The sequence below is a fragment of the Saimiri boliviensis genome, chromosome 15 (genome assembly GCF_048565385.1).
Source record: "Saimiri boliviensis isolate mSaiBol1 chromosome 15, mSaiBol1.pri, whole genome shotgun sequence".
Taxonomy (NCBI): Eukaryota; Metazoa; Chordata; class Mammalia; order Primates; family Cebidae; genus Saimiri; species Saimiri boliviensis.
In genome coordinates this window covers 52,421,948-52,439,436 of record NC_133463.1, presented here as the reverse complement: position 1 = coordinate 52,439,436, position 17,489 = coordinate 52,421,948, and the positions used below count along the sequence as shown (strand labels likewise).

General features: G+C 36.1%; 1 protein-coding gene across 6 annotated transcripts in view; it reads left to right on the top strand.

The window, feature by feature from the left end:
• Window positions 1-17,489, top strand: part of UBR5 (ubiquitin protein ligase E3 component n-recognin 5) — a 149,824-nt gene that overhangs the window by 101,440 nt on the left and 30,895 nt on the right. For all 6 annotated transcript variants that reach the window (XM_010351417.3, XM_003940676.4, XM_010351416.3 and 3 more), the window contains exons 22-40: window positions 72-198; window positions 4,129-4,280; window positions 4,736-4,831; window positions 5,274-5,397; window positions 5,743-5,840; window positions 6,623-6,771; window positions 7,220-7,311; window positions 8,460-8,606; window positions 8,708-8,826; window positions 8,911-9,037; window positions 9,130-9,259; window positions 10,116-10,276; window positions 10,387-10,626; window positions 12,410-12,533; window positions 13,488-13,599; window positions 14,166-14,297; window positions 14,987-15,244; window positions 15,823-16,091; window positions 16,264-16,475. In XM_010351417.3, coding sequence (XP_010349719.1) covers window positions 72-198; window positions 4,129-4,280; window positions 4,736-4,831; window positions 5,274-5,397; window positions 5,743-5,840; window positions 6,623-6,771; window positions 7,220-7,311; window positions 8,460-8,606; window positions 8,708-8,826; window positions 8,911-9,037; window positions 9,130-9,259; window positions 10,116-10,276; window positions 10,387-10,626; window positions 12,410-12,533; window positions 13,488-13,599; window positions 14,166-14,297; window positions 14,987-15,244; window positions 15,823-16,091; window positions 16,264-16,475 — 2,869 coding nt within the window. The remainder of the gene's footprint in view (window positions 1-71; window positions 199-4,128; window positions 4,281-4,735; window positions 4,832-5,273; window positions 5,398-5,742; window positions 5,841-6,622; window positions 6,772-7,219; window positions 7,312-8,459; window positions 8,607-8,707; window positions 8,827-8,910; window positions 9,038-9,129; window positions 9,260-10,115; window positions 10,277-10,386; window positions 10,627-12,409; window positions 12,534-13,487; window positions 13,600-14,165; window positions 14,298-14,986; window positions 15,245-15,822; window positions 16,092-16,263; window positions 16,476-17,489) is intronic.

The window sequence follows — 17,489 nt, the reverse complement described above, 5'->3', positions numbered from 1 at the left end:
GTGGACTGTAAATACTCAGCATATTAGTTTTGAAACTTTAATTGATCTTAATTTTTTCTCTTATTTTTCAGAAGCGGAGCGTTCTGAAAGAAATACATTTGCAGAAAGGCTTTCTGCTGTTGAGGCCATTGCAAATGCAATATCAGTTGTTTCAAGTAATGGCCCAGGTAATCGGGCTGGATCGTCAAGTAGCCGAAGGTAATGTGATTTTTACCCGGAAACTTTAATTGGAGGAAAAAACCAAGTACAGAGAGCAGTGTATCTCTTACCTGTCATATACATGAATTGGTGGGTCCTTTTTTTATTTCATTTTTGTTCCTCCCAATAACACCCTGGGAAAAACAATCTGATAACAAATTAGAGTTTAAGTGTAGAGCTGGAACACTTAAAAATTTTCAGATAATTTAGACAAGTAGTTTAAATTTGTTTCTTTCAGTTTGTTCTAAATTCATTATTCTTGCTTCCTAGAAGTTATTTTCTTAGTTGGAGAACAAGTAGTATAATAATTGAAGGAACCTTAATCTTTTATTTCAGACTGCTTATTTAGGTCAGTTTCTCATACATCTTAATGATCTGGGAAAAAATGGAAGGCTGGTGTGTATTATGGATGTTTGGTGTTTAAATTTTCAGGCTGAATTTTGAGATGGACAAACTTTTATAACATTAAAAACTGCTAGCTATTTGACTTAGATAATGAATATGAAGAATTCAGGATATAGTTTTCTTTCTGTAGGAAAAAGCACATTTATTGTCTGACAAGATCATTAATGGAAGCACTGCTCAGTATGTGCTAATGTGGTAGGTTGTAAAGTCTACTTAATATGAAGATTCTCCTTGCCTATTTTCTGTTCCATAGTTATCTACTCCGTTAAAAATGTGTTTTCTTAAATTGGCAACAGGAAGGCTACCAAGTTGATTGATCCGAGTTGATATTTTCCCAGGTTCAAAAACATCCTGAAGTGATATCTATCAAAAAGTATTCATGGGTGACCAAATTATAATTTAAAACAGTGCAAAAACGTTATGTAGACTAAACAAAATGGAAATTACCACCAGTTTATTTATTCAGGACTATAGGCAGACAAAGTGTTTGCTCTAAAGTGGAAAACAACTTAAAATTCTTCATGAAGAAATTAGTGTCTGAATTATTTCAGGTATTTCATTTCCTCAGGGAAATTACAGGTGCAAATCAAGTTGGACTCTGATATGGTTGGTCCAATGCCAGTGCTGCCATCTTTTTTTCATGTCAGGATTATTTTGAAGGCAAAGACTAAAAGGAGCTTCAAGAGTGGGTGATGTGTTGCTCACAGAAATAATTTGCAGAGTAAGCTCCTTTGAGGAATTTGCCGAAGATTTCACTGCAGTGCTCTTAACCAGTTCAAACTCAGGGCTTCCGGTTGGACAGATGAAAGCACAGGAGTCTTATTATCCACGCCGGGCAGTAGGAAGTCCACAGACTGCTTCATTGAAGTGAAACCCTCCTCTAGCCTCCAATGGATTTTCTAGGCGATGCCCCTTGATGAGTATGCAGGCTGGGATTCATGAGCTGTAAGCTCAAAACTGATGCAATTTCAATATTGAATGGAATACTGTTAAATGCCTTCAGATGATGATTTGACTCAGAAGTTTTATTATGTGACTCAATAGTTCCTGAGTACAAAGGGCAGATTTAGTGGAAAGCTTGATTGATGCATCTGATTGCAGGTGTATGTACTCTAGAGATTGTTAATCTGGAAGACACATGACCTTCGCTTTTTTGTCACAGTGTTATGTTTGAACATGACTGGATTCTAAGGCTTCTGTAGCATGGATATAACGTGCTTACAAAGAGGAAATTACATCATCCTTGAATTCTTCCATATTGTCAGAAAATACGATGACTCCAGGCAAGCCTATACGAAGAAATGTCAAAACTCTGAATCTTAGCAGCCAAGGTGGTATCTCCTCAGTATTGTCCTCAGCCACTGAGGATACAGGTGAATCTTCATGAATTGTGTACAACATCTTGAAGAATAATTTTCTTTTTTTGTTTTTTGTTTTTTGTTTTTTAAGAATCTATATGAGGAGCTGGGCATTGTACTTAAAAATGTTCCCAAGACCTAATGAAGAAAAGAGGTTAAGGACAATTTTAAAAATGACAAGGAATGGCCCCCTCATTTAATATTGAATTGACTACATCACAACAACAAAGTTGGGAGTTTGCAAGTTCAAGATGAGACTATGGTCTCAATTTATCTTCATTTATTCTTAATCTGCTTTAAGCTAGAAGTTGGAGAATAGCCCACATATGTTTTTTGTTTGGCCTGCGCAATGTTAAAAATTTTTTTCTTTTAATCTGAATGCCTTTAGATAAGCATGTGTACCTCCAGCTTGTCACTACCCCCGTTTCTTACACCTGACTGCCCTTAATTATTTTGCCTTTCTGACCCATTAGCCATTGAGTTTGTGACTCTGGTGTAAGCATTCTTGATAAGGCCAAAAACATGCATTTATTTTCAGGTTATTTGCAGTGTCTCCCAATTATTGCTGGTTTTTTTTTTTTTTTTTTTTTTTTTTTGGTACTTTGAGTGAAACACATTAGGATACCAGGAGTCTGTTGAGCTTAATTAAAATTGTATAGGAGCATCACAGTGTGAACAGTCACCATGGTGTGTACTGTTACTGGTAAGGAGTCTTCCATTTCCTCTGGGTGATGTCTTTGGACAGGGAAGTGACCTGGACTGAAACAATCACTGTGCCATGCTCCCTCCACATTATAAAAACTCTTAAACTCAAGTTTCTAAATTGGAAAAAAGAAGACGTTGATACTATAAAAGAATTAACTATAGTTATTTTTTAATAGTGACTACTATAATGGCAAACATATTATTTGAGACAGTAACATTTCCATTGCAGAATCTATTCTAGTGTTTTTATTCTAAAAAATACATCAATAATAAGCCTTATAAAATAGATAAGTTCCTGAACATAGTCTCTAAAAGTAGTTTTTGTGAATGCTTTTTTAAAAAAAAAAAGTTCCTTATAAAATTAAAAACGTATTGATATGGAAAAACACATTTATCCGCAAAATTAAATAATAATTGCAATTAGAGATTTAAACATTAATAAAACCTTTGAAATTATTTATAGATGTATTACGCTTATCTAGTAAAGTGTTAGTTCTTTCACATCAGAATGTCATGTCTTTGAGATTCATTCTACACGGGAGAATGAAGTCCCCTATGTGTTGTCTGGCCAAGTTTTTATCCATTTATGAGCGCTAAAATTGTGGCTGAATGAAGGGATTTGCCTTTTGTGCTCTCTCTTAAATCATTGTTAGTTCTAAATGTATTAATTTTGTAGCTGTTGTAAGGTTTTATTCAAAGGTAAAGTATAGATTTTAATACAGGTAGTTACCAGTTCCCCGAACAAGTTCTGTGTTTGTGATTATTTCTTTTTCTTTTTAGTGATGTGTACACCTATACAGTATTTTTTTTTTATAGCAGGAGGAAAAAAAAAATCATGCCCACACATTAATCTAAAAACACATTTTATAAACTCTAGTTTCATTCATTAGTTTCTTTGGGATGCAAGTTGTACTGTTAAAAAATTCTTTTTTTTTTTTTTTTGGTATAAAAATTTAAATTGGTCTTTGTTTTAAAACTACTCATTGTGTGGATGTTAGTTCAGTTGCTTTTGAGATTATAAAAGGGATTTAGCGTTGAACAATACTGGTTTTGTGCTAACCAGTATGATTGCTGATGTCTACTATTAAACTTAATTCTTAACTGATTACAAACGGGGGATAGAAACTCTTTTTTGTTTTAATGTTTAGCTGTTCTTTTATCTGAACTGTATGAAAGATTATTTCTAATCTTACTTCACCGCAGCTTTCGTTCCCTTTGCTTAAGTTTGTGTGGGAGCTTAATATAGTGATTTTAGTGCTGAACGGTGTACTAGGAGCCCCCAGTTTTATTTCTATCCCTCACTGACTTACTCTGTGATTCCAGAATTGGCATTTGTACTTCACATCCCTTGCCTGGAGTGCTTGCTTGTAGGACATACTTTCATCTTCTCAGATGAGAAGTTACACCATTTCATTGTGTGTAGATGTGGTAGTGAGCTCTGATTTTGTTCATGTTCTTTTAGTTTGAGATTACGGGAAATGATGAGACGTTCGTTGAGAGCAGCTGGTTTGGGTAGACATGAAGCTGGAGCTTCATCCAGTGACCACCAGGATCCAGTTTCACCCCCCATAGCTCCCCCTAGTTGGGTTCCTGACCCTCCTGCGATGGATCCTGGTAAGATCTATTATTTGATTTCATTTAGTGTTTAGCAAAAAGAACAGGTCATGAAAGGAAATAATTTTAACATTTTAAAGGGATATTTAGAAATTTGAAATATTTGAAAGTATAGAACGATGAATATTATAACTAGTTATAAAATTAGATTTAAGGTATTTGTATTTTAAAAATTAAAATTCCAGAACTCTTGTCAGGTATTCCACTTTTAATGAAATATTTATTTCTATACCAGTAAGAAGCTCAGTTATTCCTTTATTAGTAATATATCAAGACAAGTCAATAGAGTTGCCTAGTGTATTCCTTCTTCTATAGTTTGGAAAAGAAGTTTCCACTTAAACTCTATCCAGTTTGACCTTTGGCTCGCAGAGAAAAGCCTTAAGCCCAGTTAAGAGAGCATGTTAGGAATATGTTGCCTATAATGATATACATCCTACTGTTCTGTTTACTGAAAGATGGTGACATTGATTTTATCCTGGCCCCCGCTGTGGGATCTCTTACCACAGCAGCGACCGGTACTGGTCAAGGACCAAGCACCTCCACAATTCCAGGTAAGAAACTGTACTCTTTGTCTGCCTAGTCACCTGGAAGAAAAAAGGACACACTTTGGATGTAGGGTTCTGCAGATCTTTTTCTTTGCTTGAGAAACATCTAATTATCTGAATTACCTTCTATATGTCAGTTCAAATATGTGGTGTCTGTGTATATATATTCAGAAATCAGATGAGATTTGTAAAATGTTCATAGGTTTACTTTCTTTGTGATGAAGTTAATCTATTACTGATGCTAGAATATTGTTTTGGTAGCTTATATGCCTGATATATTATTCCAGAATATTCTTTAAAAAAATTCTAACTGCTCTTTACGCTACAATAGGCAGTGTACCCCATTGTCTATGTGCTCATGTGCCCCATAGGCAGAGTAGCCCAGACTATTCTTTTACTCTGTCTTCTTCATTCTTGTTTTGTACCAAATGGATATGCTTAATTACAGGTCCTTCCACAGAGCCATCTGTAGTAGAATCCAAGGATCGAAAGGCGAATGCTCATTTTATATTAAAATTGTTATGTGATAGTGTGGTCCTCCAGCCCTATCTACGAGAACTTCTTTCTGCCAAGTAAGAGGATTTGATATGTTTTTCATATGAAGATTTAGCTTAGCTTAGCTTTTACTGTTAAAGTTTATCTTCTTACACTGTATGGACAACAGTTAAGTAAATTTAAAGTGATTAATCCAAGATGATATTCCCTCTACTACTAAGCTCTGTTCAGTGAAAGAGGCTGTTGCAACATCATGTAGTGTACATTAAATGACTATAAACTGGCTTTTATGTTAGCTTGATCGAGGGTGTATATTTATATATTAAAGACTAAAACAAAATTTAGTTTTTTGTTTTATCATGAACATTTGTAATCAGGAAGGAAAATAGTAATATTTTTACATAGAATTTTTCTTATTTTAGGGATGCAAGAGGGATGACCCCATTTATGTCAGCTGTAAGTGGCCGAGCTTATCCTGCTGCAATTACCATCTTAGAAACTGCTCAGAAAATTGCAAAAGGTAATTACAGATCCTAATGAGTTAGGTATTTTTCAACTTCTGTACACATATTATCATAATTATTCAGACTGAATTTCTGTATATGTAAATGATACAGTTGATTGGAAATGATCAAGATTTGTGTGTATGAAATTCATGGTTTATACTTTTTTCAAGTGTACTGTGTCTTCTAACTTTTCATAAAAAATAGCTAATATAAATTTATTGATTTAAAAATAAATCTTCCATAATGAACAGTGTAAAAGCTTTGGAAAATAAAGGTGGATTACTGATAGAACTTCTTGGTACTTAATTGGTATTAAGTAATATCATTTTATAGGATAATAGGGAGATGTCTTGTTGTTATTTATGACTTAGAATTCCTGCTAAATAGAAAGTATTAAGGATTGTTAGTTTTTACCATCCAGCCTTTGATAGGTTAAAGTAGTTATCTTTTTAAAACACTGATAGTTTATGATATGATCTGTAATTTGCTAAATAGAGCCAGGACTTGAATCTTAACTGCCTGAAACAGAGCTAAGGATTCAAGTGGCTAATGTATAGTGTGTTTGTATTGTCATCATATGCGGATATGATACAATTATGCTTTGCTTTATATTGTTCCAGAATTGGTTAGATTTATTTGCATGCTGTCTCTGTGTATCAATTTTTAAAACTATATATAATTTCTTATTTTATATATATATATTGTGTATACACCTAAAGCCTTTCCATTTGAAGATAATGGATGGCTAATTGAGTTCTTTCCTGAGAGATGAACTGCTATGTTCTTACTTTTTTAGCTGAAGTATCCTCAAGTGAAAAAGAGGAAGATGTATTCATGGGAATGGTTTGCCCATCAGGTACCAACCCTGATGACTCTCCTTTATATGTCTTATGTTGTAATGACACTTGCAGTTTTACATGGACTGGAGCAGAGCATATTAACCAGGTAAGTTATTTTTACATTTTCCTGTATTAATCATATCTTTGTGTCTTTTTTCCCTATGACCATCACTAGACTTTCAGTTTTCAGCTTTGGAGTTGTTAGGTCTGATATAAAGAAAGTTGATTTAATTCCTAAGTAAATGAGGCAAAAGAGCTGATTGCTCAGTTAAATATGGCATATCATGAAAATTTTCACTGGGTAGTATCTGATCCACAAATCTTGATTATAGATATTATAACTATAAAGTCTTTTTGGGGATGATATTTTTTTTCTGTCTGCATACAGTTATAAACTGTGTGTTTGTTGTAGTTCTTTATAATACCTAGTTTTCCAAAGCACATAATTTTGTTTTTTGAGATTGAATTGTTTAAGAAAATATCAGAAATAATTATGATGATGAGATATATGCATACTTTTAATTATTCCTTTAAAAGTACACTCTTAATTTTAGGATATTTTTGAGTGTCGAACTTGTGGCTTGCTGGAATCACTCTGTTGTTGTACAGAATGTGCAAGGGTTTGTCATAAAGGTCATGATTGCAAGTGAGTACAATTCTAGTTTTCTTTAGTTTAATACTATAAACTGTTTAGATTTATATTGCTGTATGGAAATAATCTATACTAAGCTATGTTTTAATTCAGAAAGCATGAGATTACATTTCCCTTGTTTAAGTCAGTTTGTGTATATGTGATTCTTGATTTCAAGTATACTTTGAAATGTTTGATTTCTTTTCTAGTTCTAATGTAGCCCTCCTTAAATAAAAGTAAGTGATTATACGTCATAACTAGGATCAGATTAGTCTTTTGAGAAATAGATCTACAGAATGTTCCTGAGTGTATTATGCAGCGAATTCTGAGGCCCCCTTTAGTAGGGTATACTAGAAGAAAATTGCCATAGACCTTGAGGGAGTCAGGGTGAATGTTTGAACTGTGTCTTTCTTACACTAAATGCAACAGTCTTCCATTCAGCAACAGTTGCCACAGCTTGCTCTGTTAGTTTTCACAAACCTAAGAAGCAACGAAATACCCTAGCACTAACGTCTGGGATGTTTTGGCATTATGGATAGGGACATCAGTATAAATGGCTTACAAATGTTATCATTAATAGAGAATTGGACTGTAAAAACCATCTACCATGCCATTAAGTAATTGTATAGGACAAGTGAAAAATTTTAATGGATATTGCATTGCTTATTTATAATTTTTGTTAAGAGAATTCTGGTTGGTATTTTTGTCTTCCTTATTTTAAGCATCTAAAAGTATAATAATCTGTTTATTATTGATTTTTTGGCAAGTGTACTAGATGCCAGGGTGGTAATGAATAGTCCTGACAGTGTTCACAGTCCTATGAGAGACCACAAGCAAGAAACATCTGCCAGTAGGGTTACAGGGCTCATTAGATGCATATAGGAGGACCACTTGAACTGCATTTGAGTTCATGAAGAGATTCCAAAAGTGACTATACCGGAGTCTTTGAGTACCTCTTCTCATAAGAATGAGAAATTGCTTTATGGACGCCATTACTACTGAGTGATCCTTTTTGTTATATAAGCTTTGACAGTTATACTTTGCATTTAGAAATTAACAAGGGCTCTCTCTAGTTTCAGTGATTTATGCCTTCATAATGTCAACATAAACCATTGTATATTTTAAAAATTCAGTTTTTGTACTTGTGTATGAATTCTCTGTAGACTCAAACGGACGTCACCAACAGCCTACTGTGATTGTTGGGAGAAATGTAAATGTAAAACTCTTATTGCTGGACAGAAATCTGCTCGTCTTGATCTACTTTATCGCCTGCTCACTGCTACTAATCTGGTCACTCTGCCAAACAGCAGGCAAGTAGGATTTTTAGGACAATTTACAATAAGTTAAAAAAGCGCAGCACCCCGGAGTAGCTTTTCAGCCTCCCTCCTCACAGCAGGGTTCTGTTTTGCAGGGGAGAGCACCTCTTACTATTCTTAGTACAGACAGTCGCAAGGCAGACAGTGGAGCATTGCCAGTACAGGCCACCTCGCATCAGGGAAGACCGTAACCGAAAAACAGCCAGTCCTGAAGGTGAGTAAATTAGACATTTAGGACACTTGTGGGAAGCAATATGTTTTATTTTTGTTTTGCTCACTTATTTCTTTTTCATTTTAGATTCAGATATGCCTGATCATGATTTAGAGCCTCCAAGATTTGCCCAACTTGCATTGGAGCGTGTTCTACAAGACTGGAATGCCTTGAAATCTATGATTATGTTTGGGTCACAGGAGAATAAAGACCCGTATGTATTCATTAAAACCTTTTGAGATTTATGTATTTCCTGTGTTAGTGTAGACTTTTTACAGTTCATTCTGTCTTTCCTTCCTCCTCAAGTCTTAGTGCCAGCAGTAGAATAGGCCATCTTTTGCCAGAAGAGCAAGTATACCTCAATCAGCAAAGTGGCACAATTCGGCTCGACTGTTTCACTCATTGCCTTATAGTTAAGTGTACAGCAGATATTTTGGTAAGTTCTTTGAATGTGTATTACAAGTACATGAAAAGTATGTTTTTCAAGTACTCTTTTTTTTGCCCTGAAAGTAGAAAAGAATTTAAACCTTAAGTCCCAGTGCTAATGAGGTTATGGTAATAACACACTCAGATAGGAATGGGGTGGCATTGCATTTCTTCCTCTCCGGAAAACAAATTGGCAATGTCAAATGCCATAAAACTATCAGTGCCTTCAGAATCTGTCATAAAGAAATAATTTACAATATAAGAAAAATAAACTCTTGTCACAGAATAATGTAAAATTTAGAAACAGAAATACTTTATCAGCTCAATAATAGTGGACTCTTGAATCAAATTATTAGCCTGACCACTTATTGGAACATGATGCAGCAATTTAAAAATAAAGCCTATTGTAAATAACATTAAAAAAAAACAAACTGAAAATTGGGGGTTCTCTGTAATTAATATTTATACAAGAAACTGTGCACAGAAAAGAGACTAGAAAGAAATGGTTCCATGAGGGAGGTGTGATTATGAATTTATTCACATAAATATTTGAATCTGCCTTGCTGTTTTGGAAGGTGCCCTAGAGTGAGTTAAATATATTCTGATTTGATGTAGTTGGTATTGTTCATCTAAATATTAGTTAATATATATATGGGACTATGGGACAAAAAATAAGAAATCCTACCTTTAGGACTCACTGTTTTGGTAGGTATATTTCATAAATTGACCTTATAAATGTTTTGGTTAAATTTGTTTTGAGATTTTAATTTGAAATGTTAATACTTAAAAAGTGTTAGCATTTATAACTTTATAAATTTCTGAGCATCTTAATCTTAACATTAATAGAGTGATTATAATTTTTAAAGCTTTTAGATACTCTACTAGGTACACTGGTGAAAGAACTCCAAAACAAATATACACCTGGACGTAGAGAAGAAGCTATTGCTGTGACAATGAGGTTTCTACGTTCAGTGGCAAGAGTTTTTGTCATTCTGAGTGTGGAAATGGCTTCATCCAAAAAGAAAAAGTAAGACATCTTTTTTGATTTTGGCTTGGATACCATTTTTCACACTGTTTTTGTGATAGTGGTTTATGCATATGAAAAGATAGATTGTTACATTTCTCTTTTTGTTCTAGCAACTTTATTCCACAACCAATTGGGAAATGCAAGCGTGTATTCCAAGCTTTGCTACCTTATGCTGTGGAAGAATTGTGCAATGTGGCAGAGTCACTGATTGTTCCTGTCAGAATGGGGATTGCTCGTCCAACTGCACCATTTACTCTGGCTAGTACTAGCATAGATGCCATGCAGGGCAGTGAAGAATTATTTTCAGTGGAACCACTACCACCACGACCATCATCTGATCAGTCTAGCAGGTAAATGCTACCAGTAACAGATTCCAGTTAATTCTCTCTCTGGAAATACCATGTTTGGCTTACTAAAACCTTTGTATAAGCACTCAGGTGGTGTATGTGATCATTTGTGTAATATAAAATAACAAGAAAGCTGGAATTTTAAATATTTTTCTACAGTAGCTGTATTATCAAGGACAGGGCTAAAATGACTCCATGATAAATGTTTCTGATTATAAGATTATTTGTTCTTTAGTCTCATTTATCTTTTCTGTTTGTTTGCTAGTTTCCCCAATTATACTATAAGCTTGTTGAATCAGGATGTTTAGAAACTAGAACTTTAATATGTACAAAAATGTCTTGGGACTCTTATTAAAATATAGATGCCCATTCTGGAGGTCTGGAGTAGGGGCCTCCAACTTCATATGTCTTTCAGGTTCTCAGGTGATGCCAGTTCTGCTGGTTTAGGGGCCATCCTTTTCAGTAGTAATGCTCTAGATCAGGCATCCCCAAACTTTTTACACAGGGAGCCAGTTCACTGTCCCTCAGACCGTTGGAGGGCCGCCACATACTGTGCTCCTCTCACTGACCACCAATGAAAGAGGTGCCCCTTCCTGAAGTGCAGCGGCGGGCCGGATAAATGGCCTCAGGGGGCCGCATGCGGCCGGCGGGCTGTAGTCTGGGGACGCCTGCTCTAGATCTTTGGCAAATATTTAGTGTATTTTGTTTTTCAAGTCTGATTTTATTACCGTGTGCATGTGTGAATGTTTTAATAGGACCTTTAGGATCTAAAGACCCTTTTCTGGAAAACATCTCTGTTAAGGATGGCCTGCTTTATTATTTGGGGTAGTTCCCAACTTGTCATCCCTGGGTTTGATCTGGGTTGGTGTTGAATATCTGCTCTCATCATTCTCCTCTAGGCCAGTATACGTGTCCCAACTTTTTCTTTAATGTCAGGTGTCCCTTTAATCTACATCTAGTTTTGTCTGACAGAGCTCTTCCATAGTGTCCTTGATACTGATATACCTCCAGGACTTGTTGAAAACTGTTATAAATCAAGCTGTGTATCCTCAGATTTGTCAAATCCTATCCCATTATTAAATGATTCTGCTAGTGAGATCTGCTTGGATATATCATGTTCCTAATCTTGATACCCTGTGAGGAACTCATCAATTACTTAAGTGGTATTACTTTGTGAATTCTTGGTATTCCTCCCTTGATCTTGTTCTAGAACATAAAAAATTGATAGCTATTGAACAGATTTCGGGATCATCTCATTTCTAAACACTGTTCATGAAACTGTTCCTAATAAGTTTCAAGATTTTGTGTCATCTTGTTCTTAGTCTCTTTATTAAAGTGTTATATACTCGTAAACTCTCTTTATTGCACTCCCTTTGCTTGATTCTTGAGGCAACTTCCTAAATCTTCGAGAAGGAGATCTCATGTGATAATTAAGAATTAGTGCTGTTTTCTTCAACTGTTAAAAGTTCTTTATTGTAATATAGTACATTCTTACCCATAAAGGGTGTATTTTGACTGGTGTTTCAAGGATGTCTTAAGTTTAAAAACACAGACTTGACCTTGTGCATAAACACGGATTTGAAATGACTTAAAAAGAAAAAGCATATTCTGAGATTTATGTTTTCTGATTTATTATAGATTAAATACTGATGGTTTATAAGAATTCCCAGATTTAAAGTCAGATCCTAGCAAGTGTCTCACATGTAACAAATGAGTTAAATAAAAGTATGTGTTGCCTATCTGAACTGTGGCAGCAGTATACTCACAAGCTCCTGATTGTTTATAGCTCCAGTCAGTCTCAGTCATCCTACATCATCAGGAATCCACAGCAGAGGCGCATCAGCCAGTCACAGCCTGTTCGGGGCAGAGATGAAGAACAGGATGATATTGTTTCAGCAGATGTGGAAGAGGTGGTTTTAATTGTTTTAATTGTGATATATGAAAAAAGCTTTTATTTTGTGGGAAAGGAAGAGTAGTCACTAGAAGCTATATTAATAGTAGCTTGAGATTATTATATGCATTTGCATCCAGTTTGTAGATGTTGTATATTCTCATTTGTGGTTTTACATAATAAAATTATTTTAATAATTCGTGACTTACTGGATATTAGGAAACTGGACACAAACTTGTCTTTACCTAAGGATTGAGAGTGAAGATACTCTTTGTTAACAGCAAAGATATTCTTTTTTTTTTTTTTTTTTAAAAAAAAAAAACAAGAGTCTCACTCTGTCACCCAGGCTAGAGTGCAGTGGCCTTTATCTTGGCTCACTGCAACCTCAGCCTCCTGGGTCCAAGTGATTATCCTGTCTCAACCTCCTGAGTAGCTGGGATTACAGGTGTGCATCACCACGCCTGGCTGGTTTTTGTATTTTTAGTAGAGATGGATTTTCACCATTTGGTCAGGCTGGTCTTGAACTCCTGACCTAATGATCTGCCTCCCAATGTGTTGGGATTAGAGGTGTGAGCCATCACACCCGGCCAAGGTACTCTTAATGTTAGAAAAATTTAGTAGTTTTGTGCAATGCATTTGAAAGAGGATACTACATATTTATGAAGTAAATTTTATCATGGCCACAGTATATAAAAATTTAACTCTCCTCCCTGCCTCCAGTATAATTTTTAAACTTCTAATTTGAGTGTTCTGTATATGTTCGGTAATAAACTTTGGGACCTGTGGATATAATTTTTGACAGCAAATTGTCACTGACAAATGAAGATTTTCAAAACTGCTTGGTATATGATTTAGAATTCTCTGTAGTTAGGGATCTTTGCATTTTAGTTAACTAGTTTCTTTGGGGGAACACTGGTAGAGATACAGGTTTATTATGTACTTTGATTGTCTACAAATAAGATTCTGGATTTAGGTTGAGGTGGTGGAGGGTGTGGCTGGAGAAGAGGATCATCATGATGAACAGGAAGAGCATGGGGAAGAAAATGCTGAGGCAGAGGGACAACATGATGAGCATGATGAAGACGGTATGCAGGTTATTTGAGATATTACTCTGTATGAATAAATCAGGGACTTTCAAAACAGAGAAACCTCTTTTGAATGTATAATGAAGTGGTCAACTTAGTTTCTGCCAAGTGTTTCTGTAGCATCTGTTTCAAAATTTTAGGAGCTATATAAATACATATATAAAATGATTTCCCTTTTTCCTTTTTGTTTAAGTCACTTTCTTAAAAGACTTTTTTAAAACAATCGTAGTCGCATTATGAAACATTTGGAAATAAGAGAAAAGGAAAATAAATCACCCTTAATTACACCTAGGTGCAATGATTTGTATATTTACTTTCAGTCCTCCTCTGCACTGCCCTGTTGTCATAGTCTGTTGACTACCATGATTTCCCTAGTCATTCTTTGAAGGTTGAGTTTTTACTTATTTTTATTGTAGTTATCCTTTCTCTCTCACACCATTCCCCTTCTCCCCAACTCCCACCTCCCATGCCTTCTTAGTTCCCACCCTTATGATATTCTGGCATAACCGACCCTGTTTTAAATCATTGTAGTTTGTGCTTTTTTCTTATTTAAATATATTTTTTAGGGAGTGATATGGAGCTGGACTTGCTAGCAGCAGCTGAAACAGAAAGTGATAGTGAAAGTAACCATAGCAACCAAGATAATGCTAGTGGGCGCAGAAGTGTTGTCACTGCAGCAACTGCTGGTTCAGAAGCAGGTATGTCACCTTATCCCGACAACTTATGCTAAGGCTGTGTGAGTATTCAGCATGGATTGGTTCATACTTCGTGTGATGTATACAAGGGTAGCTGAGCATTTTTATAACTCATCCATGTTCTCTGGATATTAGTAAAGAAAGTATTATTTTAATAATTCTTACCCCAGCGTTTCTGGCTATTAAATAACGAATGGATTTTAAAGTTCATTTAAAGGATTTTGATTTTCTTTTCTTTCTTTTTGTTTTTTTTTTTTGAATTGGGTCTCACTCTGTCACTTAGGCTGGATATTCCAGTGGTGCAGTCAGAGCTCTTTGCAGCCTTGAACACCTGAGTTCCTACCTCAGACTCCTGAGTAGCTGGGACTACAGGTGCAAGCCACCACATCAGGCAAAAATTTTTTTTCAAAGAGACGTGATCTTGCTGTGTTGCCCAGGCTGGTCTTGAGCTCCTAAGCTCCAGCAGTCATCCTACCTCAGCCTCCTCAGTTGTTGGGATTATAGGCATGCGCCACCACACTCAGCCAAAAGTTATTTTCTAATAAAAACCATTTTACTGGTGGGTTTTGTGGATTATTGAATACAGTCTGGCATTCTGTTTAATATGTATGTTTTCCTGAAGGAGGGAGGTACATTGGAATTCTAATTATTAACAAAAACAATGTTTTTGGTTTTAAAAATAAAAATTTTAGGAGCAAGCAGTGTTCCTGCCTTCTTTTCTGAAGATGATTCTCAATCAAATGACTCAAGTGATTCTGATAGCAGTAGTAGTCAGAGTGATGACATAGAACAGGAGACCTTTATGCTCGATGAACCATTAGAAAGAACCACAAATAGCTCCCATGCCAATGGTGCTGCCCAAGCTCCCCGTTCAATGCAGTGGGCTGTCCGCAACACCCAGCATCAGCGAGCAGCGAGTACAGCCCCTTCCAGTACATCTACACCAGCAGGCAAGTCTGAAAACTTGGTATTCCTAAGAATACTTAAATAGATTTTTTAAATTATGCATGCTCATCTAGGGAACAGATTAGTTTTATGATAGTTCGTCATTTTATTGAGTTTCAGATATAAAAATGAGGTGCATATGATAATAGCAGGGTTTCCGAGTCTTTGCATTATTGCAACTTGGGGCTGGATAACTGTGGGAGGCTATCTTGTGCATTGTGGGGTATTAAGCAGCATTCTTAGCCTACACCCACTAGATGCCAGTAAAACCCATCTCAGCTTTCTTCCCCTCCCCTTGCTCCCACAATTGTGATAACCAAAAATGTGATAACCAGATACTGCCAAATGTACCCCCTTTGGCAGGGTAGGGTGGTGGTGTGGGGATCCGGTTTCTCCTAGTTAAGAACTTTATATTAATTATTGTCCTCTCAATACCCCTTCCCCAAAATAGTGTGGTTTAGGCAAAGTTTTTGACTCCGCTACCACAATTGACCATTTAGATTTACATAAGTATGTTCAATGCCAGAGAAGCACAATTAGCACTTGACATTAGCTCACTGTGGTTGTCCTTTTTTCCTTATAGCAAGTTCAGCGGGTTTGATTTATATTGATCCTTCAAACTTACGCCGGAGTGGTACCATCAGTACAAGTGCTGCAGCTGCAGCAGCTGCTTTGGAGGCTAGCAACGCCAGCAGCTACCTAACATCTGCAAGCAGTTTAGCCAGGGCTTACAGCATTGTCATTAGACAAATCTCGGACTTGATGGGCCTTATTCCTAAGTATAATCACCTAGTATACTCTCAGATTCCAGCAGCTGTGAAATTGACTTACCAAGATGCAGTAAACTTACAGGTATGAACCCACTGTGAAGTTTCTCATTCCAATATATTTTTTTGGCTGTCAATTCTGAGAATTCCAGTATTAGGGGAATTAAATGTTAAATGTTTAAATGTTGACATACTGCTGCTATATCGAATTTAGTTCTATTTGGATAGTTTTAACTATTTTAGTTTGGTCTTCATAGAACTATGTAGAAGAAAAGCTTATTCCCACTTGGAACTGGATGGTCAGTATTATGGATTCTACTGAAGCTCAATTACGTTATGGTTCTGCATTAGCATCTGCTGGTGATCCTGGGCATCCAAATCATCCTCTTCACGCTTCTCAGAATTCAGCGAGAAGAGAGAGGATGACTGCGCGAGAAGAAGCTAGCTTACGAACACTTGAAGGCAGACGGTATGAAATTCTTCGTATATACAGAACGTCCCCAACTTACAGTGGATCCCCACCTTACAATCTTTTTTGACTTTATAATGGGGTCTTTGGGGGTATTAAATACATTTAGACTTATGATGTGTTTATCAGGACATAATCACATCTTTACTCGAGGAGTATCTGTACTTAATATTTAGATAGAACCTTTATATCCTGGAAGGTTAAAGCTTTTTAATTGCTATTATGTAAGTCCTCATCTTATTGTGAGAAAGAAATGACTTGTTTGCATGACTTAAATTGTTGAAGCATAATAGGCTGGTTATCATGCAAGCTATTTTTTTTCCTCCCAAGACAGAGTTTCACTCTTGTCCCCCAGGCTGGAGTGCAATGGCGTGATCTTGGCTCACTGCAACCTCTGCCTCTTGGGTTCAAGCAATTCTCTTGCCTCAGCCTTCTGAGTAGCTGGGATTACAGGCGCCTGCCACCATTCCTGGCTAGTTTTTGTATTTTTGGTAGAGATGAGGTTTCACCATGTTGACCAGGCTAGTCTCAAACTCCTGACCTCAGGTGATCCACCCGTCTCGGCCTAGGTGTAAGCCGCCATGCCCGGCTCTCCAAGCTATTTTTAAGAATACATTTACATCATAGGAATCTGATACTAAAGACTTTTCATTTTTTGAAGTTGTTGGTCTATGTCTTTGTCTCATCCCCAAGACTCCCTCACCTTAGAAAGCTAATTTGACTGTGATTGGATATAGATGTAGTTTGTACTCAGGAGGAGGAAAAGTATGTGTGATTACCAGTGCTGCTCTTTCATTTCTCAATTCACATTTCTTTTTTTCTGCCTCCCCTATCCTGTTGAGTTATAATTAAAATATCTATCTATGTATTTGTTATGTTCTTTTTATTCAGTTATAAAGTGATCTTTTTCAGGAGTAGGTATCAGCGCAAACACTGAACATCAGAGCAACAACAGTAGTATAGTGAAAGTGCTTCATGAAGTCAAAGTCCAAGGGTTTGGTTCTAGCTCTGCCT